This window comes from Danaus plexippus, chromosome 8 (assembly GCF_018135715.1).
Source record: "Danaus plexippus chromosome 8, MEX_DaPlex, whole genome shotgun sequence".
Lineage (NCBI taxonomy): Eukaryota > Metazoa > Arthropoda > Insecta > Lepidoptera > Nymphalidae > Danaus > Danaus plexippus.
The window spans coordinates 2,891,832-2,917,198 of NC_083542.1; the positions used below are offsets into that span (position 1 = coordinate 2,891,832).

Consider the following 25,367-nt stretch of genomic DNA (forward strand, 5'->3'; position numbering starts at 1 on the left):
CAATAGAAACAGTCATGTACAAAACATGCGAAATTTTGGACATGTCGCTTATATATTTTTTGTAATATTTTAACTATATAAACATATGATGTCATGATGTAAAACATATTGTTTTTGTATTAAGCTCGTGTAACTTTTGATACTTGGACCTAAACATAAAGCTGTCATGGTTTGGTTAAAACATAATTAAAGTTGTATGAAAAAAGTTACAGAATTGTAATTGTATTGTATTTTTTAATAATAACTACGCTTCCTATTTCCTACCTACATTCTTGTTCTAAATACTCTTATGACACACACTCTCGGGTCGATGAAAGAGCTCTCTATGGACAAACGTTGGACCTTTTAATGGTTGCTCCTAGCTCCCGTGCATGAATGAAAAATAAGGACGACATTTTCACTGTCGTGAAGACGAGCAGTAAATAACAACCTTCTGCTATAATTACAAAAATATTCTTACACTATTTAGTAAATTAAAAAGTGTTTAAATGTTTTTGAAATATTTTGTAATGATGTAAAAAGTGACGGTTACTTATATAAACAAACTTAAATCCTTGATTTTTAAAAATCTGATTCTTTGGTCATAGCAATCAACAGGTTTCATTATATTAAAAGGCCATAAAAAATTAAGAAGCATAAAAAACATTTTAGCATTTTAATTTTTAAAATAATGGACATATATGTAGGTATATATTTAATTAAACATAAACATCGTGATGCTGAAGTAAAAGGTCATGGTCTTATGAATGGGCAATGAAACTAATTTTTAATAGCATATGTAGCCAATTTTCCTATTTATAAAAACTGGCAACATTGTTTCAGGGGTGTTAACCCGACGGAACAAATTAAGTTATTCAACGACGTTCCGTGAACGAGTTATGCAAATCGAATCATCAGTTTTCCAACGTCCGGTTAGTTCAGTTCTTTCTATACGTGGCAGTGGGAAATTTTGCTGTTTTACATTTTGATGAAATATTTTACTTTGTTCTTTGGCAAATACTGCTGTATTCTGAACTTATAGTGTAGATTTTCTACCTTGTTGCTAGTTTAGATAATCACATCATTCTATATGTATTAGAATATTTTGTTTTAAAATAAGTTATTAGGAAATAATTTTTATATAAAAAAAATACTTCAATAAATTTTGTATTACCTTTAAGCAATGTTTGATACAAAACATCTTAGAGCAGCCGATTTAAAGGAACGTATTTTCGGAATCTCGTTAGCTATAAAATGGGTCCCATAAAGATTCGCAGGCGGTGCCATTACTTCGCAGATGTTATCACAACATAAAACATCAAAATTAAAACTAATAAAATATAAAGTACATGACTTATATAACAGGCTAGTGGGATAAACAAATAATGGGCTGTTAGTAAAAAATATGAGAAGTATATAGATTTTACTACAATATAAAAGAAAATTAATGTAATTTACCTTATTAAAGACTTCAATTTTACTATTATAGTGTCTATACCACATTGAGCAATTTTTGTTGTTAGTTCATAAAGGAATGTATTTTCTACCAATAATGAAGCATTTTAACTTATTTACTGTATAGCAACGATTATTTAAATGTATATAAGCAGCTAAGTTTCAACTAGCGATCAAATTAAAAATTTATATTAATAGCACTATCTTAAAAAAATGTATAAGACATCTTTGAAGCTTGAATGGTGATCTCACCATCTGGTCAAAATCAATTAGAGTTTGGCCAAAATCGTTAGTGGTAGTTATTGATGGTTATAACGTTCATAGTGCTAGACAGAACTTAGTGTTCACATTAATATTTTAGTGGTAATTAAGAGCTGCTCATATAGATTAGAGAAATGCAGGAATAGTTGCTTTTTGTGTTGGAATTCAATTTATAGCATAAGATGGAACCATACATGAAATAAATATAATAGCTAGCTTAATTCTAAGCAAGAAATACCATAACTTTTAATCATTTTATTTCAGTGTCTATATTCATTTTCCAATATGAAATAATCTCAGAAATAGAACTACATTTCTAGCAAAAATTCTCGTGATTCGAGTATCATTGCTTAACATATTTAAAACATTATTCATTAACAAAAATATTAAATTATTCTTATAAGTTCATGATGAGGGATAACGACAAAAAGCTAAAAATTCCAATATAAATCAGTTTATTTATCAAACAACTTACACATAAGCAGTTGATAGTATAACATCGATTTTTTCTTTCAATGATTTAAAAAAGCCCTGTGATATATTTCCACGGTTATATAAAGATTGACGTGCCGTCTGTGCACACTATCTGACCTAAACAAATATGAATCAATATAAAGGATACAGTGTACTACAAACTTCATCATAGCTGGATATGTTATTCACGGGATAAACCAGACATTATTAAGTGGAAAATGTTTTTATTATTACTCATGTAAAAATTAATCGTACACTAGCCTGTCTGTCTGTGTAGATTTTTCACAACGCTGAACTAATTTTCATTACACTTAATGTGTGGACGCACACGTATTTGAGAAGGAAAAGGCTACTTTTCAGCGCAGGCAACTAAAAACTAAATCTACACTAATAGAGCCTTGGGCTTAAGTCAGTGATAATGTAAGTGAACCGCTTATTCAATGGTAAAGAATTTTAAAATAGTGTCTGAATAACCTATGAATCGTTCGGCTTTTTTTTGTTTTACTATGTTACTTTCTTATTCGGTACATTGGCTAAAAAACTTTTATAAATCATTACTATACCTAACACAACTTAATATTTTTCTATTTGAATATTGGAGTAAAATTCATAATTTATTTTTCTAAATTCATATATACGTAGTTAACAACATGACACTGAGGTTTTAGAGTAAAAGGACCATGCTTCTAAATCAAATCTAAACTCTCATATGCAAAGTAATGCTTGCAACGTAATGTTGCAATTAAAATGATTATGAACACATTTTGTACACACTTAATTTTGCGGTGCTTTTCGTTTTTTTAGTGTTACTTATTAAATAATTACAAGAAAATTATAATAAAAAATTCTGTGAGTTTCTCAAAGGAATATACCATTATATAAATGTAATTACATTCATATAAGTAATGAGTGCAGGCTAAACTTTTAAAACTAATAAGATAATTTTTTTATGTTACTTTGAACTCGGAAAGTACTTCAAAATGCTTTCTATTTTAAATATTGTTGTCATTTTAGTAAAATTTCACAATATAATACCATATTTAATAACGTTTTTATAAGTGTAATGTAAAATTTTTTTTTTCATATCTTCGTTACTTCCCGAACATTTCTTTCCAATTCACTAATGTTTCTGTCAGTTTAATAAGGCACATGAAGATAAACATATCTCAAATCGGTAGCTCTTTGAATCGCAGTTAGAATTAAGACTCAAGACTCAAGACTTAATCCGTCTTAAACTGATGGTCACTTAGCGAAATATGGTTAAAACATTCTTAAGTTTTAGCAAGATTCGACGAAACAGATAGAGTCCCGTGTTGAAACTAATAATAAGCATAATATTATTCTCATATTCATATACTTTAATATTTTGGAGGAAAATCCATAAATTATGATTATGAAATAAGCAAAATAAAGTACAATAAAGAATGTATGTTTTACACAATATTTAGAATACTAGCATTTTATCTTTAAACTTAAGGTGAAGCTACTTGTGATAAATTACCAGCTGGAGTTCAGATTAAGCTGTCTCCTGTGCACAATTAATCAACGGTTTAGAAATTAACAGAGGCGTTAGTTACATCTTCTTCAATGCTATGTAGCATCCACTACCTTAATTTGTTACACATCATGACAACAATTATCTAAAACGTTAATTTAATACATAGTATCTCTACTCGACGTTTGTCTTACTCAGAATAACATCTTATTTAAACCTTTTTACAAAGTTAAAAAAAGTATATGGCATTTGTTTTTTTTTGTCTCATAGGTCATGATTACAATGTTTCAAATGTCCTTATAGTCATAAAATGTTATCAGGAATATTTAATAATGATTCGAAGTATAAGTGAACCATCTCTAGGAACTGTTACGGGGTTTGTAAACGTTGAAATTATATTACTTTACAATTTAGTTACGCTATGTTATGCCCACCATGACTCAAGTCATACAAAATAAGCTCTACTGTGTCCTTGAATCAAGTGTATATGCATCTTGCTAAATGAGTATTTTTGAATATAAATATTCACTAATATTAAAAATCTTGCTTACTTGTTCTAACTTCTGTAATTCATTTCTCATAATACTCTTTTGGTAAATGTTAAGATATTTAAACAGAAATTTAATAAAAACAGATTTAATGTTACTAATATTATTGTGGAAATAATAATGAATTTTGAAAAGGATTAATTGTTAATGCAAAAATTAACGAGAATATTTATTTTTTAATAATGTTATATAAGGGCGTTATTGGCGTACTTTTAAAGGATCAACTTCTGAAGTGAGATAAAGATCTTAAGGGCCTATATATTCTAGTCATGAAAAATCAAAAAAGTCACGATAATTATAGTAGTGTAATATAAAATAATTTTAAATTTATTTAAACTTTTTAATTTTATTAATTTATCTTCACAACAAAAATATTTTTTATAGCAGAGCGATCACTCTCCTATTGCTGAATACAATCTTTATCTGATAAACACAAACAGCACGGAATGGTGTAGGCAAAACATAATTTTCGAAAACTTTTTTAAACTGATTAAAATTTGTTTTGAGAATCTTTTATTTAAAAAAATATCTCATTTGTAAACGACTTCGTACAAAATTTTAAACTGAAAATGTAATTCATATTATAAAATTTATATTACCTTTTAGTACAATAGGTACAGTTCTGGGAACTGGTCGTTCCAGTAAAATTAATATTAAAAACAAAGGCATTACTTACACGTTACGAGGAAGATGGTTGTGGGAGGGAAGGTTTGGAGGTATTATACAGAGAATAGTTTTAGCGCCTTGGAAAATTTGGTGGCAGGTTAATTCATTTATTCATTACAATATAAAATATATAAACGTATAGAATATAAAAATATTTTGAATTTTACAAAACACTTATAAAAATATAACAAGAAAAGACAAATAATTTTTTAGTCGTAGAGATATTTTAATATTTTTTTTATATTATTTTCGTAATCATAAATATTTTTTTTTTGTTACAGATCACAATTTTGTTTATTGTTATATATGGATACATTGTTCATCTTCTACTTGCCTATTATTTGGAACAATCATATTTACTTCTGGAAGTAACCCTTGTGATTGGCGAGATTTTTTTCTTTTTTGATGTTATGATACAGCTGTTGCACGAGTTTTGGCCCATTTTAAGACTGTACATGCGAGTCTACAGACGAAGTTATATATCGTTGGCGTATGATGTCATAAGTCTTATGCCACTGATTTTGATATGTGTGTAATTTCATACTTTTATATATTAAAAGATTTAGGAAAAACAATAAATGTAATGCTATAAATTAGTAACTTTAGTTAAACAATTGTATGTTTTAAATCACGGGTCACTATATTATCCTATTTTCTAATAAATTTAGAGCGTTTTTCTTGGGAAAGTGCATACGCTTTACATTGTGAATAAAAATATTACATTAAAATTTCTGATCAATAATTAAGTATGAGATATCAAATTCTTCACGTTGTGTTTGTCAAGCTTCTAGAAAATTTATATATATTTTTAGTCAAACACATCCCGGAGTATCAAGAAGGAATACTCGTTGGAAGATGGCTAGGAATTTTTAGAATATATAGAGTAATTGGTTTCTTTCAAAGTATTAACGAATCGGTAAGTGAAATAATTTATTGTAATAATATTTTTATAATCGTAATAAAACAATTTTTTTTCGGATTCACTACGCGTTTATGTTTATTTTTTAACAACATACTCCCGACGTTTCGGTTACTTTGCAGCGGTGATCCATGATCTCGTCCGGCATCCGTAAATCGGAAAAAAATATTAATTTTATTTCAATCAATATTCCTGAAAGTCTTATATCTCATTATTTTTATACTACGCATGTGTATTATATATCGTTATTATCACATCATAACTATTTCTTAGTCAACATTAATAGCATACATAAACCTAAGTTATTTTTTAATTCACGTTCAAAAATGGCTACTTTGTTGACAGATGCGTACTTCAAGGATAAACTTGTATGTTGGAGAACACTTTGTCTCACTGGGTCTAATACTGCATGCTAGTACTTGTTTATGGTATTATTTTAACAAACCACAATTAGATCCGAAAGAATGGCATATTTATGGTTGGTTTGTTGGTTCAAAGAAGCTCAAATTTGACAAGTATGTTTTAATATTTAACCAGTTTGTAAAGTACATAAATCTGTGACTCCATACATTTTCTTTCAGCTATCTCACATGTTGTTACTTCTGTACTTGCCGCTTGTTTAATTGCATATTTGGGGATAGCTTTCCATTGGTAAATGAATTATTTGATTAGCGTATTAAAATTAATCATAACATTGTCAGATTTGGTTTTATATTCTTTTAGAGCTATAAACAAAAATGGTTAACTTCTCTCTTGATGATTTTTGGATACGTTTGCATTAAATACCATTTCATTGGAGGCCTCACGTGGTGGCTTGTTCTTGATAGCAGTCGCTGGGTGACCTTTGTTGAACAGGTATTTATTGATTACAATATTTTTTTTGTTAACAACTTTTCACTGCGTTGGTATGAGATGTATAAAATGAGAATTTTAAACTGAAGCAGAAAAGAAAGGTTATACGTATGGAACATATATGGAACTAATATAAAATGTCATTGTTAATACTTTTAAGGGATTATTAAGGTATACTTTTATTGTACAGTATCACCACATGGTCCATTTCCTGAAATTTAGAGGGTCACCAAATTTTTTGATAGAACAGGCGAAAAGATATAAGAAACAATTATGGAAGATGAAAGATGGAATACTGACCACACAACATTTACATGAATTACCCTTGCCTTTACAAATGGAATTAATTTTCGACATCAACGTTGGAAATTTTCATGATTCCCTACTTTTAAGAGATGCCGGTACCATAGATATTTTATGTGCGAATTAGTAAAATGTTAATAAATTAAATGTATTACTGTGATAATTTAGATGAATCATTCATGCGCCATATATCATTACTTATGAGGCACGAGCTTTATTTGGAAGGTCAGAACGTTTGGAACCAAGGAGTGGTTAAAAATGGCATGATCTGTATCAAACGAGGAGTTTTGGAAATACTGTCGGATGAAGATGACGAAAGTCCGATGATTGCTTTTAAAGACGGAACTGTTAGTTAAAATATTATTAGTTTGCTAAAAAAATCCTAGTTCTATAATAAAATATATACCTACATACATATACACGCGTTAGAACTTCAGTAAATTATTTTGATTATTGAATTCCAAATTATTGGTAATTAATTTTGAATTAAGACCGATATTCTTAAAGGTATTGGGAGAAATAAGTTTGTTCTACTCAATTCCATCGAAAGTCACAGTAAGAGCAGCCACATATGTTGAACTTCAGGTAACATATTAATAAAATTATGTAAAACAAAGTTATGTTTAATAAAAATATTTGTTATCTAAATAAAATCCTTCCCAGGTCTTACGACGGACAGATTTCATGCGAGCGATGAGTGAAAATCCACATTTGCTTCAACAAATTAGAGATAAAGTCGATTCCCGGATTAAAGACGCTAAGAAAAGACAGGTCTTTACTATAATTTACTATTGTTATGTGGTCCCAGAGATTTAAGGATTTCAAATTTTCCTCCCACAGAATCCCTCCTAATCATTTTTGTGTTATACAAAATCCTCTTGATATCTCCTCCTTTAATACAATTTTTTTCTGTAAATCCTTCTCTGTCCTGGGTGCACAACTTTAGAACTCACCTTCTGTCTACAAAGAGAGTCCAAGTGCACCTGCATTTAAACATCGACTTAAGAGACATCTTCTGTCACTTTTACCTTCTGATATGTAATGCTTATTTATTTATACTATTTGTATAAATTTATGTGTATATTTATGTATATACTTTATGTATATAACTATGTATGTACAATATCAAAATTTTCTGTTATTATGTTTTTTTTTGTATGCTTATATATAAATCTCTTTATTTTTTTTCCTTCTCTATTTTTATTGTACCTACACCACGCTTTCTCATCTAGTTCCCTCTATCAATAGGGTTTCTGGTAGAGATCTCTTTTAAGAGATAAGTTATACTTTGTGCATCACTTTTCTTTTGTAATTAATTTTGTAACTATTTTTACTCTTGGTACACAAATAAATAAATAAATAAAGGCTATTTATTATTAGAATATTTTGAGTTATTTAAATTTCTTCTTTCTACACAACTAAAAATCGGCCTGGTAGGTAGTAAATAATAACAATCTACTACAATTTTAACAGCAGTGTTAAGTAAAGAAAGAAAACGTACTGATTTATTCTTGGTAATTGATTATATTAATATGCAAATACTATATTCTTCCAGAGAGCGATAGAAAAGTATGATCGCGATGACTCAAGATTGATTAAAACTCGTTACAGGCCTATGAAAGTACTTAAAGAACATTTAGCAGGAATAGAAGAGGAAGATCCAACATTCGTCGACGATTCTCATATGTATTATAAGGGTAAACATAAATATGTAATTGTATATTTTAAATAACTAATGAAATAATTAAAAGCAAAGCAAATTTACATATATCGATAAACACTTATGTTGTTTTTATAACGGTAAACGATTTTTTAGTTTCTTTGTCTGTCTTTTCGTTCCGTCAAATCTGTGCAATTGTTGGATTAATTTTTATGGAACTTTCACAGAGAGATAGCTAATAGTATAAAGCGTAACACTAGTTACTTTTCTGTATAAATTTTATTTAATAGTTAATAAAAATAGCACGATATCGAAATTTTGGGATGACGTAAACGAGGGCACAGCTAGTGAATTATAAAATTTTACATGTTTATTATATATTCATATATCAATAATATAATATCAACAGATTATAATATAATATTATTATCTACAGACGAAAATAATGAGAGTCGTCGTAAATTTACTACGGAATATCTAGACTTGTATCAATTGTCTAATAATGTAACGAGTATAAACGAACCGCGTATTTGTCTACGAGCAAACTTTCCTTGGATTTTGGAACCGAATACGGATTTCGTAAGCTATATTAAAATAATAGATCTTTATTAAATCTAATTTTATTTTTGTTGATTTAATTGATAAAAATCTTCATCATAGATCATGGAAAATGATAAGCAGATTTAATGTTAGCAATAAGTATGCTTTATCAGAAAATTTGTGGATAAATTTAGGGGTATTATTATAATAATAATCTGTATTAAAAAATATCACAATATTTTAGTTACATATATTCGATGTTACTCACTTTATAATGGTGCTGTATATCTGCTTCCTGTGTCCGCATTTCTCAGCGAACCGTAACTTGCCTGACTGGGAGAAGATTCTTAACACTATTGTTATCGCTGGACTTTTATTAAACATATATACACAAATCACTACTGCGGTAGTAAAAAAGGTTTGTTTTTTGACATTTCATTTCACTTTGTAAGTTTTGTAACGGAATTTCCATAACTTTTTGTAACGAGAAAAAAATATCTGAAAGAAATTACATTTAGGCTGATCACACTTATCTTGATATGTTAGCGATATTCTGGAAAAGTTTACAATATTAAAGTTAATATAAAAGTCGATATAAGTATTACAGAAAAATAGAGAAAACTGTTTAGCGGATAATAAAATGGATTCTTTTTAATAAGGTGATAATAATTAAGAACGTTATTTAAAATTAACTCATGATAGAATTAAAAAAGAAAGAAATTAAATCCTTAACTGTTACCTTACAAGACGTTAAAAGATTTCATTAATATATTTCTTTTAAACATCCTTCTCAACAATACAGAATGTTAGAAAACTTACGGTACGTGAGATAATTGAAGAAAAGATGGCCACTATGGGGTTTTATTTAGATATAATATCTGTGTTTCCATTGTATATATTCACTGACACTCTGGATCCTCAAAATGAGTCCATTGCTACTCAAATAGCTGCAATGTTGCCCATGTTGCAAGTATGGCATGTATGGGACTACTTGGATAAATGGCAAAATAATTTTTACAGTAATGCCAAGGTGAATAAAAATATAGTTTTATACATTTATTGTTTATTTAATTTATGTACGAGGTAAATAAACTTTATAGACATTATTAAAAAATTTCAAATTTTTAAACAAAGCGACTGAATGATGAACTATTGAAGCTATGCATATATTTTCAGATGCTTTCTCTGTTGAAGTTTTTTCTGCTATTCATAATATTTTGTTATTGGTCTGGATTTATTTTATATCTAACCGCTTGTCCTAAAAACTTATGTCGTGAGGTAAATATTTATATAATATGAGCACTTGTTAATTGAACACTTTAGATTCTTATGTTTAAATCTATTGAAAATAGGATTCATGGATGGCTGCGTTGATTTATTGGGAAACTAAAATATTCGTTACAAACGATGCTAAGCATGAAAGGCCAAAAACATCGGCTTTTTGTCTTGGAACAGCCATCATCACTGGCAGTGGATCATCCAATGTGTATCCAGGGACCGGTGATATAATTCTGGTCTTATTCAAATATTAATTGACTATATAGTATAAATATGATAAAATGATGTTTTTATGCATGAGAATGTGTTTCGGTTTCTGATATAATACACTGGGTTACTTATTTTACATTCATTAAAATTTGTAATGTATTACTTTAGCTTGCAAAAAATGGAATAGATTTTTTTATTGCTTCTAAACGGTAAGTGTTGTAAATATTTCAGGTCATAATCTTAATCGCCTTTGGATGCTATGTTAGTTGTTTTTACATAGCTAAAATAAGTTCCCTTTACTTGCTGTCTACTCAGAGAAAATTAAAATTTAAGGTGAATATATAAAATGTAGTAAAAAGAACCAAAAGGTACTTAAAAATATAAATTTATTGATTAGAATATGATTGAAATATAATTCTTATAGGATTCAATGAGAGATTTATTTTACTTTCTTTCTGTGAACCACGTGAGCGGAAAAATAAAATCTAGAGTAAAGAAGTTCTTTACCGTGCAATGGTTTGTATATACTTTAAAGATAACGAAAGCATTATATTTTTTCTGATAAAGTAATAAATTAATCTAATATTATGTTAACTATAAACAAGGTACTACAACAACGCTGTATCAAGTGAAGAAATATTTAAAGACATGTCTAGCAATATTCAACAAGAAGTTCTGGCTCTGCAAATGATTGAAACGTTTCAATATTGCCCTCTGTTTCAGGTTAGAATTTAATTAATAATTCATTCTTTTTGTTACGAATTTGGCCTTAGTATAACATTTTAACCTTCGACATAAGAAGAGGGTTACTCTAAGTTTGATGTATGTGTGCGTGGGCGTGGGCGCGAGTTCGTGCGTGAGAATAGCCTCGGTTTACTTCAGTTGAAAGTCAGTTTAATTGCGAAGGCTGTTAACTATGGTTGGTTAAATCTGTCGATCAGAGAATGAGTATCAGTTGTTCATAAACTTATGCCGGTGGTTTTGCGTACGATTACTCTATGGGCTCACTGAAATTAATATAATCGTTAAATGAAAATTAATGTGTAGGTTTTTTTTAAATTTAATATAATGTAATGTTAAGAATCGGTTTCGCTGTAACAACTCTAAACTATTCTTTCAGGACTGCAGTCATGATTTTCTACAAACATTAGCTTCTAATTGTAAATCTTTAGTTTTACCCGAAAACGAAGTTTTGCAACATGCAGCTGATATCGGGAGGGATATGTATATTTTAACAAAGGTTTTTTTAAGTTCTTTTGATTCGCTATTGCATTTTTCTTAATATATTAATGAAATGTTTTTTTATATTTTTTTCAAGGGTCATTGTAATAAATTAAATCATTTCGGCAAAGTCGAGTCTTCAATTGGTCCTGGTAGCGTTATTGGAGTTATAGAAATGTTGTATGGCCTTCCAAAGGTATTTTTAATTACATTCTTCACTCTTTTTTGATTCTCCTTTATTGTTTCTATCCCTTTCTCTCGTGGTAAAGTTAATGTACTTTTTAAGTCAATAGAATCAAAGAAAATAAAGTATTATAAAGCCCTAAAGCCCTATGGCTTATGAGCCATATAGCCTCCTACTCCATAAAAAAACCTTACGAAAATACGATTCAAAGTTGGTCTATAAATATTTACTCTGTGTTTTCTGGATCAAGATTGAACTGTTCAACTTTTCTGACTTGACTGACTGACTGACTGACTTTTCAAACTTTTCACAGGTTCACACTGTGCTGACTTGCACCAACTGCAGCTTATTACACATAGAATACAGTGCTCTCGTTCAATGCTGGAGTACGTTTCCTGATATAAAACATCCAATTTTTGAGGTTTGATCGGATTTTCAAATAAGATTTTCATGTTGATTTGTTAGAGTTTCATATTACTTCGATGTTCGTCTGTCTCTCAGTTTATTTCCATTGAACCCCAAAATATCTTGACCGCACTTGAGTAGAATGTTGCTCGCCGATAAATGAAGTTAACAGGCCATTTTAATATAAAAAAATGTGTAAATTTTTATAAAAATATTGAAAATAGGAATAGATACATTTTGATTTTTAAAAGCTTTATACTCGTACTTATGGGTCAATTGTGTAAAGTCTAAGTGAGTAATAGTAAATTTTAATGTTTATAATATTGGTTGTAGACAATAAAGAATCCTGAGATAGAAAAGGAGGCGTCGCAATTTGTAGATGGTAAGCCGTTATTGGGTAGAATTGATACCAGAACGAACAGATTTACGGTATTTACTTTTAAACATACTTATATTGTATATAATTATATAATTACTATTGAATTAATCACTTATATATTACTAATTTAAGCAAGAAATAAAAGAAAGTTTTGTTGTATTGAGTGGACATAGAGGCAAAGAGGAATTTCTAGAAACTTTTAACAAACTTGGCATCATGAGGTTATTATGAAAATCTTTTAAATCATTTATATGATTACTGTGAAATTATAATATATTTATCTTAGTTAATTTAAGTGATATATCAATTAAGAATCATATATGTTTACGTAAAGTATATTTGGTTTTAGTCCATTCGAAACAGCATTAGTGAAGTAACAGTGATAACGTAAATATGCCGCGTGTAATCAGAAACAGCCCCTGTTCTCATAAAATTGTTATTTAAATAAAGCGAAAAAACCCTTCATTACTTGTATAAGTCCTTAACGAAGTGTTTCAAGGCTTTAATGTTAATTAATTTCTATATAATCATATGTATCAGTAGCTGTTACAGCCTCAGATTAACCTCTTTGATACATCATCTCTCTCCCCTTTGATTCATCATCATTTCTGAAAGACCCTTCAATTATATCCTATTTTGGTGACAATGGAACGAACTAACTGAAGAAAAAAGAATATCGGCCTAGAATTAATGCAATGCCGTAACGAACCTTTAGTCATATATATTTATAAGTTACTCCTTTTTGAAGTTGGTTAAATAATAGTCTAAGTTATATAGCATAATGTGATAAATTTATTATAAAATACCAATTTTTTTCCAAAAATTAATTTAATATTATTGTTTTTTTTTTTAAGCGTCATCATACTTTTGGGTCTAATCTTTATTATAATTCGAATTTTCTTTTTAATATATAATTTCAGAAACATTAATGTATTACTCCGCAGATACTTAAGATATATATTTCTACCCGGATGTATAACACCACATGGTCTTTTTATAAAACTTTGGTGCACGCTACGATTCTTCTTGGCAATTTACTACATATTAATTGTCCCCTATAATATTGCTGTAAGTATGTAAATAAACCATTATTGCATATAACTTCATTTTTAAGTTTTGAACTAAGAAAAAATGTGTTTGTAGACAAAACAAAGTAAAAATGGCGGCGGATATAACTGGGTGGATCTTTTTCTATATGTGGATATAATAGTGATGTCTTACGTTGCTTATTACGATGATAAATCACTCCTAATAACACATCCCTTTTTGACGATGACGAGATATTTGAAACATGCCTTTTTTCTTGATTTGATAAGCGTTCTGCCTTTTGAAGAATTGGTGTGTTACGGTTTATTTGTTAAAAAGTTGCTATTTATTATTTTGTTAATGTTGACTATAAATATATTAATACTTTCAGTTTAAAATTATTAATGAAAACTCCGAATCCGACCTTTATCGAATAAATCGCATTATTCTCGTAAGTAGGAATTCATTCCACAGTATTAATTATTGAATTTCAACAAAGCGTTTATCACAAACATTAATTCAGTTGGTCTCATTAAACATCAATACACCCAATCAGTTCACTGGTTTGATGTCCTTAATTAAGTATTTCAACAGAAAAATTTTGAAAAAAATCACTAGTATAGTCTGAACGCGAAAAGTATAAAATTATTTTTCATTTATTTGATTTTGTTATGAATTGAAAAATATAATTAATTCTTTTAGGTTTTTAGAATCACAGGAGCTTTCAATTTCTGGGAGAGTGATATAATGAGAGTCAATGAAGCTGTTATTCTTCTGAAGTTTCTTCCTGTTGCTGTTACTATCGTTAATCTTGTTACGGCCTTAATTTTCATGAACTCTTGTACACCATACACAGTGTCGACAAGTAACTTAATTATGGTTAATTGTACAAGTGTCATGGTGCTCTCGAGCGAAAATCATAGAATCAAATGTAAGTTCCTTGTTATAAACTGTACGGTAATATATATTTATTTATTTATATAAATGCATGTATATAATTTATTCCATATGGTGTACTGGTGTAAATTTTTGGGGTACAGAATATAAATTATATAAGTTACCATTCTGCCATATCATTTAAGCACCATGTCATAACCATATAACCACATATATATATAAAATTGACAGTGCCGCGTATCTGTAGAATACAATCAAATTGTACATCAAAAGATATTTTAAATAAAAATAAATGAATGAACATACATTTATTTTTATTTAAAATTTCGTGTAATGAACTTATTTATGATTCTAGAAATAAAGATAAGATTAAAAATAATAATTTATACTATATTATATATTTGATATTTAGCTTATTTTTCGTATTGAACAATTTTGAACATAAAATTTTCTTCATCAATACTTTGCAGATGCCGTCTCGGAATACATTTACACATTTTTCTGGTTATTCGAAATATTAGTCGGTAATTGATTTTCAAATTATTATTTCTTCAATATTTTACGACTGTAATAATGAAGGGATATGTTTTGATAGCTTTGTTTTAAAGCTCCTTATTCTATTACCATAATTAATATTTAACAGGTTGTGGGTGTATGCCTGTTGCTATTCCTAACAATTCTGACATTTGGTTGACAATGGCATTGCAAATCTTTGGAGTTCTATACTTCGCGTTTATGTTCGGCTACATAGCTTCAACTCGCAGTGCATCGTCTCACGCGTTATTGGAACACAATGTAAGAATTTACGCACCCTCTAATATTTTTAATAAAAAAATATTGCAATAAATTTGATACTTAGAAATAATAAAGATATTCTTTCTGTATTAGTTCAGTACAGTGTTGCGTATTATTAAGTTTGAGAACATTAAGATATAAGAACTCAAACGATATATAGCAGTATTTAAAAAACCTTTTAAATGAAACTAATATTTTTCGGATAAACTACGCGTGATTTATTTTTGTAAGAAACTATATACTGCCGACGTTTCGGTTACTTTTCCGGTTTACCCGTGATCACGGTTGCTGAAAAGTAACCGAAACGTTGAGAGTATGTAGTTTCTTACAAAAATAAATCACTCGTAGCTTATCCGAAAAATATTAGTTTCATTTAAATGATAAAACTCGCGAAAATCTTAGATCTCATTATTTAAAAAACCTCTTAATCACGCATCAGCTCTGTTTGTAAATTTAAACTACGAATTTTAATTATAAAATTTAAGTTTTAAAGAGAATTTCACAAAATGCAATGTTTAATTATTCTACAGAATATTTTCTTTTTACGTAGCTTTATAATTTTACGATTTTAAGGGAAAAACATGTTAAAAATAATTTTGTGCTTATGACTGGTTAAGCTGAATTAGAAGTAATGGCTGTGATGATTAATCAAGTCAGCGAAGGCGTTCTTTCGCATAATATTATCTTACAATCTTAACAACTTCAAAATTGCAACAGCTTTTTATTCTTTCTTAAATTATGATCATATTTCTTTGCAAGAAAACAAAAACCGCAAAATACGAGTTAAATGGACGAGACCTACAACAATCGCTTCTTCACTTTAGTTCACAAATATGTAGTCCTATCTTTAAATCTTAATTAGAAACAGCTATTTCTTTACAAAACTTTATAGATGTATAAGATTTAAATACTTTTACTGAATAGAAAGTAAATATAACTTCCAGGAAAACGCTCAGGATTTGGCTAACTTTCTTTATCAAGCAAATGTCGACCCCATACTTACAATAAAGACTTTGAAGTATTTCGAATATGTTTGGAAAAGGACACATGGCAGTGACCCACAAGTACGTTAAAGAAGTAATTTAATTAAAACTTTCATGTTATACGAGTTATTTTTTTCTTCCATATACCTTGGTGTATAAACGTGTTACTCACATACATAAGTATTTTATTTATCCAACCGACAGCTGTTTTAATTTCTCGTGGAACCTCGTTAGGTAGGTTTAATGTAAACAATACTTTTCTTGAACGTAATAAATGCGAGATCTTGATATTATAGAAAATATGTCGAGGATTAAACTGTGCGCTAATGGAAGACACTCTTGTGTTCATGTATGAACGGGCTCTTCGGGAGGTGCCGTTGTTCGGTAAAGTGGAACGGTCTTTCATCAGAGTCATTACGCAGCATCTTCATGAAATGTATTTTCTTAAGGGCGACACGGTTGTGCAATGCAAGGACATACAATCAAATATTTACATCATTTACAGGGGCAAGGTGAGTAACGTCACGTAGTAAATATATAAAGCCTGGAAATAAGGTCTATTAATATTTTAAAAAGTTTAATGATACAAAATATAATACTACATAATAATCTCTCATCAAAAATAAACTTATTCAATAAAAACGACAACATCCTATTTTGCCTTTTTTGCCCTTATAAATTGTCATTATATTACTTTAAATTATGTATAATATTAGTAAAATTAACCCGTTGTCTACACATTATAATATTATAGTACGTCCAAAATAAATTTTCATGCTGTTAAAAAACACTAATTCTCTTTAAAAGTAAGTTTATTATTGTATTCATAAAATTAAATAAATTAAATGAACTTATGCTCAATCATTTGAGCTAACAATAATTTTCCGTATCACTTATATCTGTAGTCCACGTAGTTATGAACACCTTCTAACATCCGTAAACGTAATCACATCTTACTAAATAAACACATTTTATTATTAATGAGATCTAAGATTTTCGCGAGTATTCATTTAAATGAAACTAGTGTTATTCGGATTTACTACGCGGATTTTATTATTTAAAAACTACATAATCCCGACGTTTCGGTTACTTTGCAGCAACCTCGTCACACCTCGTCTGCCCGTGATCACGGTTGCTGCAAAGTAACCGAAACGTCGGGATTATGTAGTTTTTAAATAATAAAATCCGCGTAGTAAATCCGAATAACACTAGTTTCATTTACATTTTATTATTATTTGCGTAAAGAGATTTCAGACATGATTAAAATTTATTGAGGAGAATGAATTAACGAAATATTATGTTCAGGTAGACGTGATGAACTCATACAACGAAATGATAACATGCATGGGTCCTGGTGGAATGTTTGGTAATTTTACTGGAGTAAGTATACATATTTATATGTCGTAAGTAAAAATTACATTTTCTAATTTAAAAAAATTTTGAACACAATAACCATACTTATGGTGATCGCGATTTTAAAATGTCTGACACACACACACACACACACACAAACACACACACACACACACACACACACACACACATATATATATATATATATATATATACATATATAAGTTTAATGCATATTGAAGTATTTTTGTTTGAAATTTTCGCGAGTTTACTGGCAATATATAAGAAGTGAGACGTCCTTTACTAAGTATGTCTTTTTGTTATATATTTTTAGTGGCGTGCAATAAAATTATAATAAATAATGTATAACAACTTATATATTTTGAATTTTTTTATCTAACAGTCAACGAGCTCTAAATCGAATTCAACTCAGTCACAATCTTTAAGAATAATTATTGTGTATGATTTAGTTCAATGAGATATTAATTGTTTTTATCCGTCTTAATTTAAGGCTTCTTTTAAGCTCAAGTCGCATTCCTCATGTTACCGCCAGTCTGAGAAATTCATAGTTGCATCAACTCAAGATTTAAATGTCATTAAAAAGCTTTAATTCCTTAAGCTACAATGAAAATCTTATAACTTATCTTATTGCTGGAACTATTTCATAGCAATGTTACACATCTATACACTGAAGAAACATACAACTGTAATATAAACTCGTTTCAGCAAACAGTTTCGAGTTCCGAAGTAGCGATATACGCAAGCCGAAATTTGGACCTGTTAGTTCTGCCTGCTCAGACTTTCTTCAATTTAGTTAAATACTATCCCAAAATACAAGAACCGCTAAATAGAGCGTTTGAGGTTTCTAAGAATTACATCCTACCTATAACAGTGGATAATGAAGATACTTCGTCCTGTAAGCGGATCAAATATTCAACTCACGATTACATAGTATCAGGAAATTATAATTATTTTATTAATTAACTCACATTTTACAGCCGATTCTGACTTGGACTTGTTATCACAGGATTCCGCATTCGATTCAAGAAGTGGCTCTAGCAGATTTGAGACTGGTAATACCGTAATAATAAATATGTCCGCGTAAAAATAAATGATTTTTAAAAATAAAACGATTTAGCTAAATGTTTTTTCCTGTGAACTTGGGCAGGGGGTGTTCAATATAAGCTGACAACGGCTCAATCGACAAGCAATATAAGTCAAGCAAAATCCTCTGTTAGCGTGATGACGTATCAGAGCTATATGGATATGAATAACCTATTGAAACCTGGATCTAAGTTATACCAGGTACTTGAGTTATCTAGTGGTTGAAGAAAACACTGAAAAATTATTCCAAGAAATTTAATTAGTATATTTGATTTTTTTTCTCCTATTGAATCAAAATTCGCCCAATCGTTATCTTAACGCCACAGCGTAAATTTAAACACGGGAGATAAATAATTGTAGAGCCTTAATTACATAAAAAAATAATTAATATGTTTTATAACCAATTGAAATATATATATATTTTTAGGGTTATGGTTATATTACCTGCGCGATAGCAACAGCCAACTACGTGCTTGCCTTGTACGAGCTGGTCACCTTAAACGACTGCTTCATTATATTTTGGCTGCAATACTTCTTCGACGTGTTTTTCTACGTCAAAATATATTTATCAATGCATGGGGTATGTATACATAACATAATAAATAACATTCGAGACAATTTATTTAATATTTCTTAAATTATACTTTGTTGTCAATAGTAATAAATATCATTACTTTAAATTATGATATCACAAATCGCAAGTTAACACATGATCGTACAAAATTACGTATTTATTTTTTTATATGGGGTTTTCCAATAGGGACGCTTGAACTTTGACAGCTGATTGCGGCCATGTTGTTTGAGTGACAGCTGTCAAATGCAGTGTGTTATATTCATTCCGTCCTCCCAAACCACCATGGCAGGTTACAGTGTCGAGCAGCACGTGCAAATCATAAAATTGTTTTATGAAAATGGGTCTTCAGTTCGAGCAACGTTCCGCGCACTTCGCCCGTTTTACGGTCGCGATGATCGTCCTGCCGAGTCGACTATCCGTCGATTGGTGGACAAATTCGAGTCAACCGGGTCAGTTAACAATCAGCCGGTTCCCGTGCGTCAACGTAACGCGAGATCTGCCGAGAATATCGCCGCTGTGCGCGACAGTGTCCTCGAAAACCCGCGGCAGTCAATTCCGCGTCGCGCACAGGAACTCGGCCTTTCGCAGACGACAACTTGGCGAATTTTGCGTTGTGACTTGAGCCTGCACCCGTACAAGATCCAGCTGACCCAAGAGCTCAAGGTTAATGACCATAGACAGCGCCGTGTGTTCGCTGACTGGGCATTAGAGCAGTTGGAAGTTGACGCCGATTTTGGCAAAAAAATCATCTTCAGCGACGAGAGGCATTTTTGGATGAATGGCTATGTCAACAAGCAAAATTGCCGTATTTGGGACGAGATTCACCAATCCACACGAGGTTCACCAAGTGGCAATGCACCCGCAGAAAGTGACTGTTTGGTGCGGATTTTGGGCCGGAGGCGTGATTGGTCCGTATTTTTTCGAAAACGATAATGGTGTGGCCGTCACCGTCAATGGTGAGCGATACCGGTCGATGATAACCAACTTCTTTTGGCCTGAAATCGAGAATATGGATCTGGACAACATGTGGTTTCAACAGGACGGCGCTACGTGCCACACAGCACACGCTACGATGGAAGTTCTGCACGAGCAATTTCTGGACATGGTCATCTCGCGCGGAGGCGACGTGAACTGGCCACCGAGATCGTGCGATTTGACCCCGCTGGACTTTTTCTTGTGGGGTTTTCTTAAGTCGCAGGTCTATGCCAACAAGCCGCAAACCACCGATGCCCTCAAAGTCAACATACGCCACGCCATCGATCAAATACAGCCCGATTTGTGCGCCAGAGTCATCGAAAATTGGACCTTTCGTGTGCGCGCCACCAACCGAAGCCGTGGCGGTCATTTGAATGATGTCATATTCCATACATAATGGGGTCGATAGACCTTCCAAATAAAAAAAAATTTCGCAAATATCTTTCCTACATGTATTTTTTTTTGCATTTCAAAGATCAAGCGCCCTTAATGGAAAACCCTATATAAATGTTTTTTTTCCAAAAATACGATCGTATAGAAATTCAAAATATGATTAAATTGACCTGCTGTTTTAAAACAAATGCTATAACCATTTTATGTGTAGAACTAAAATTTTTAATCCTTGAAACTTTAAAACGGCATCCTAATTTCATTAAATTTATCGCAAACAAGATTAGAAGTGAGGAGCTATGTATCTCACCATATGTATATGTATATACGAAAGAGAGCTATTAATAAAACGTCATTTTCAATGAATATGCATACAACAAAATTTCATTTTCGACTTATAAATACCGACCGCTTGAAATACCTTTGTTCCAGGGATATCTCAATAGGCATGGTGACCTAATTCTTGATTCAAGCAAGTGCCGAGCTAGATACTATAGACATAAGCTGTGGATGTGGAGCGATTTAGTAGCCAACTTACCCACTGAATTGCTAGGCTTTTGTTTTTTGTACGTACCAGTGTACAGTCAATTATAATTTATATATAATAAATGAACAAGAAAATGCATTTCATGAATACAAAATTCATAATTTAAAATGGAAAAGTAGAAAATATATAATTTTAATTTAGTTTTAATTTTGAATCAGAATAATATGTTTGTAAATTATTTTAGTAAATCAGTGACAGCAATGCACTATCTGCGTGCTAACAAGCTATTGAGAATAAAGTACCTCGTTGAGTTTTACCGCACCACCTCCGCCGAACTCACCAATAATCTAACAAAGCTTCAGGTAAATATTTATTACATAAGTTTATACAATGTTACAAGTCATAAGTATTGTTTTAATTTGTACAATATTTTAGAAGTAATTGTGAACATTTCCAACCTTATCGAGCGTTCATAAAGTAGGCTTTGTTGTAGGAGCTAGCTCTCAGTTAATTTCTCGTCTATTACAGACAGCAATGACGTTCTTTATCGTTGTATTATTGCTTCATACTTTTACTTGTCTTTGGTTAGTAACGCTTACAGCCATCACACCGATCAACTCAATAAGAACGTTGAAGTTATATATATTGGATGAGTGAGTTGTTTTCATGATACCTTAAACATATAATAACAATTTATCCAATAATTATATTATATAATCGATTGTTTAAATTTTATTAACATAGTATAGTATTTATTATTGACATTAATTGATTGCTGCAGTGACACGTCTCAGACGGAATGGGATTACACAACATCATTTTATATCATAGTAGCTGAACTTACATCTACCGGTGGAGATGAAATTCTTGTAGATTATTTGCTACCAATAATTATTCTCGCCATATCATTGATATCCGGCAAAATGTTGGCTGCCATTGTTATTGCAACAGCTATGCAGGTTGAATACTCTACCAAGTATGCTTTGAATAAATACGAAAGGGCTACTGGTGAGCTCTTAGACGTTCTGAAAAATCAAGGACTGTCAAGTAAGAGAATATTAAGCATTTACTTTCTAGTATAGAATTAAAATAACAATACACACTCTCTTATAGGTTATCAGTTGAAGAAAATATGTAAATATGTTCAGCAGCTATGGGTTACGGAAAGAGGGCGTCAGGTAAGCGTTTATGTTAAAATTATTACCATCTGTATTGTATAACTATATGATATTGGAAACAACTAAATCAATAAGTTAAATTTCTGAAAACGTAGTGTTTTTAAAACTCAACTTCTTGTTTATGAAAAAAAAATAAACATATATAAGTTTAACATTTGTATGTTAAGGGTTTTTCAAGTGTCTGTGTAGCTTGGAATTATGAATAATAACAATGGTTTTGAGTTTTAATTATTATTTCATAAGAAAAAAATAAACGAATTACAAGCCGACACTACAGCGTCTTAACTTACACTCCCTATTATTGTTATTCTGTTTGACATCTCTATTCATTTATTATATTTATTTCTCATTTCGAATAATTTTTTTACTGTTTTGATTTATAATAATAAAATTAATATTTACTTCCATTAGAAGCGCCTTTGCTACGAATATTTAAAATTAATATTAATCAATTTCGTTATTTTAGCTGCCAGTATTGATATCGAGAACTCCATACGTTCTCCGATGCGATTTAATGACGGCTATGTTTGGTCAACATCTAAGGAATTGTTTCTTATTTGCTGACACCGGCCAACCTTTTCTACGTCAGTTAACAGCGTTACTGGAATACTCTGTTTTCTTCCCTGGTACGTTTGATTTCATACATCTGTTTCAAATTTGAAGTAAATTAAATTTTAAATTATAAAATTGTCCCGAAGTAACTTGATCAATTTTATTAATAAATTGACATATTCATAGTGAGGTTATTCTGCACCGTATCGTACCTATCTTTTTGTTGATTTTGCCAACTTCGCCTTATAGTAGATACAGTTTGTATGAATATTTTAGATGAACTCATTTCAAAAGAAAATTTATATAGAGAATATAATTATACCTTCAATATCTATTAATGAATGTAAATTGTATTGGTTCCTAGTCCATTTGATCTTACTATTTCTCCTTTTTTGTTAGATTTACACTATACATAATATTTTTACGGAAGTTCCGATGATATAATTATCCTGTTCGCTTTTCATATTTATTTCGCAGGCTTTAAAATAACATTAAATAATTAGTAAATATAAGTAATTATAAAATCTAATGGGTAACTAGGTGACGGTATGTGTATACGTATATGTGCTAGGACTTACCATCATGATACATGTTGACAGTATCATGATGGTATACAAATTGTCTTTGTTATATTTCAGGTAATTACATAGTAGTAGCAGGGGACAGTGAAGCCAGAATGCATTGGGTAGCATCAGGAACAGTGTCCGTGGTGTCAGTAAAATCTGACCTAACCGAAACCACACATGAGATCTTAGGTGTTGGAGACGTGTTCGGAATACTCCAGGGTTTGAATCGAGGAATCACCCACTGTTTTTCCTACAGAGCTCAAAACAAGGTTATAAAAATATTGCAATAATGTTTTTTTGTTACTTAATTAACCTATCAGACATTTGAGCTAGTGGAAAGAAAATAATTATAAATTTATTTCCGTTCTTAAACCGCTGTTGGGTATCTGATAATATAATTAAAATTACATTTTTTGTTTCTATTATACAATTGTAACAAGATAATTCGATTGAGCATACCTTACAAAGGCTTCTTGAAAACACTTTTATTTCTAATGACGCGAAAGTACAAACAGATGTTGTGGGAAGCGTAAAACTGTTCCTAGGTAACTGAAACGTGCTCGGAATACTAAATGCGTTCGAGCGTACTTTTTTCTTTTGATCTAGTCAATAAAAAAAATATGTTTTCGTTCAACCTCTATTTTATATCAGAAAAACTGTAAAAGAAAATGTTCCTATACATATGTGTCAATAAAGTTGAAAAATATTTTTCAATACAACAGATCACTTAGCCATCAGACCCGTTACTTTCTCTGACCTGAATTATATATATGAGATTTGTCATATTACTCTGAATATTGAGAATCTCCCGTAACTTTATCTCATTATTCATTTGTAGGTCAGCATATTAACGTTGAGCCTGGATTCCTGGATAAATTTATTACCATACTTCCCGGACGCTCAAAGGATTATAGCAGAGAGGGCACAAATATTATTTACGCGAATTTAATTTATTACAATTTTCATTTAAATTATTTTATTAAAAATATATTAAAAATGAATGTTCATATCTTCAGTAAGATAAAAAAATGTATCAAATTTCAAATGCATATTAGTGTTACATATATTTTATTTAATAAACATTTAGTTATCTCTTTTTTGTTCTCTACTACGTAATAATAATAAAAATATGTTGAAATATACGTTTACGGCTTATTTCCGGCATATGCTGAATCGTCTCTTATTATAATTTTTTTATAGTTCTTTCTCTAGTCTTGCCACTATTCGTTTATAATTGAGCCTTTTGTCTTATTTGAGATAAATGATTCAAAGTACTTTTATAAATAATGTCAAGACTTTCACAGGTTGTGTGATTTATACCTCAACTATTTTCAGCTTTCAAATAAATGCGTATTGGGTATAATGATTTAATTTTAATTTCATTTACCATTCAATTCAATATGACACTTTAATTTTATCTTACATAGTGTATTAATACTATATAAATCTAAATTTGGAGCAGAAGTGAAATTTCAAAATAATTTTTGTTCTACCTACAACTTCGATAAGTTTTCACCCAATTAATCGAAAACCAACTTTGTACTTGTTTGTATGTAGATTACGTTATGTCGTTCATAAATATTTTCAAGTTATTTTGCGCAGTTTGAAGAGTCATACACAAATATCTGATAAGCTAGCCGATATGATATATATTTCTG

The 25,367-nt window shown here is 30.2% G+C and overlaps 1 protein-coding gene across 1 annotated transcript; it reads left to right on the top strand.

Moving 5' to 3' along the window:
• Positions 1-3,940: 3,940 nt before the first annotated feature.
• Positions 3,941-24,851, top strand: LOC116776822 (uncharacterized). The gene is made up of 46 exons (XM_061521397.1): positions 3,941-4,040; positions 4,819-4,975; positions 5,160-5,406; positions 5,691-5,794; positions 6,143-6,312; positions 6,379-6,448; positions 6,521-6,652; positions 6,840-7,050; positions 7,121-7,299; positions 7,460-7,537; positions 7,616-7,723; positions 8,508-8,649; positions 9,049-9,191; positions 9,397-9,570; positions 9,955-10,182; positions 10,329-10,430; positions 10,505-10,666; positions 10,872-10,973; positions 11,065-11,156; positions 11,246-11,363; positions 11,761-11,880; positions 11,959-12,057; positions 12,359-12,466; positions 12,784-12,879; positions 12,962-13,050; positions 13,774-13,897; positions 13,973-14,167; positions 14,247-14,306; positions 14,558-14,786; positions 15,223-15,276; positions 15,396-15,547; positions 16,492-16,611; positions 16,827-17,042; positions 17,836-17,910; positions 18,610-18,799; positions 18,882-18,956; positions 19,052-19,188; positions 19,415-19,567; positions 21,359-21,492; positions 21,658-21,775; positions 21,942-22,066; positions 22,195-22,460; positions 22,527-22,591; positions 23,058-23,217; positions 23,782-23,978; positions 24,548-24,851. The coding sequence occupies exons 1-46, from the start codon at positions 3,997-3,999 to the stop codon at positions 24,656-24,658; spliced, it is 6,231 nt and encodes a 2,076-aa protein (XP_061377381.1). The 5' UTR covers positions 3,941-3,996; the 3' UTR covers positions 24,659-24,851.
• Positions 24,852-25,367: the final 516 nt, after the last annotated feature.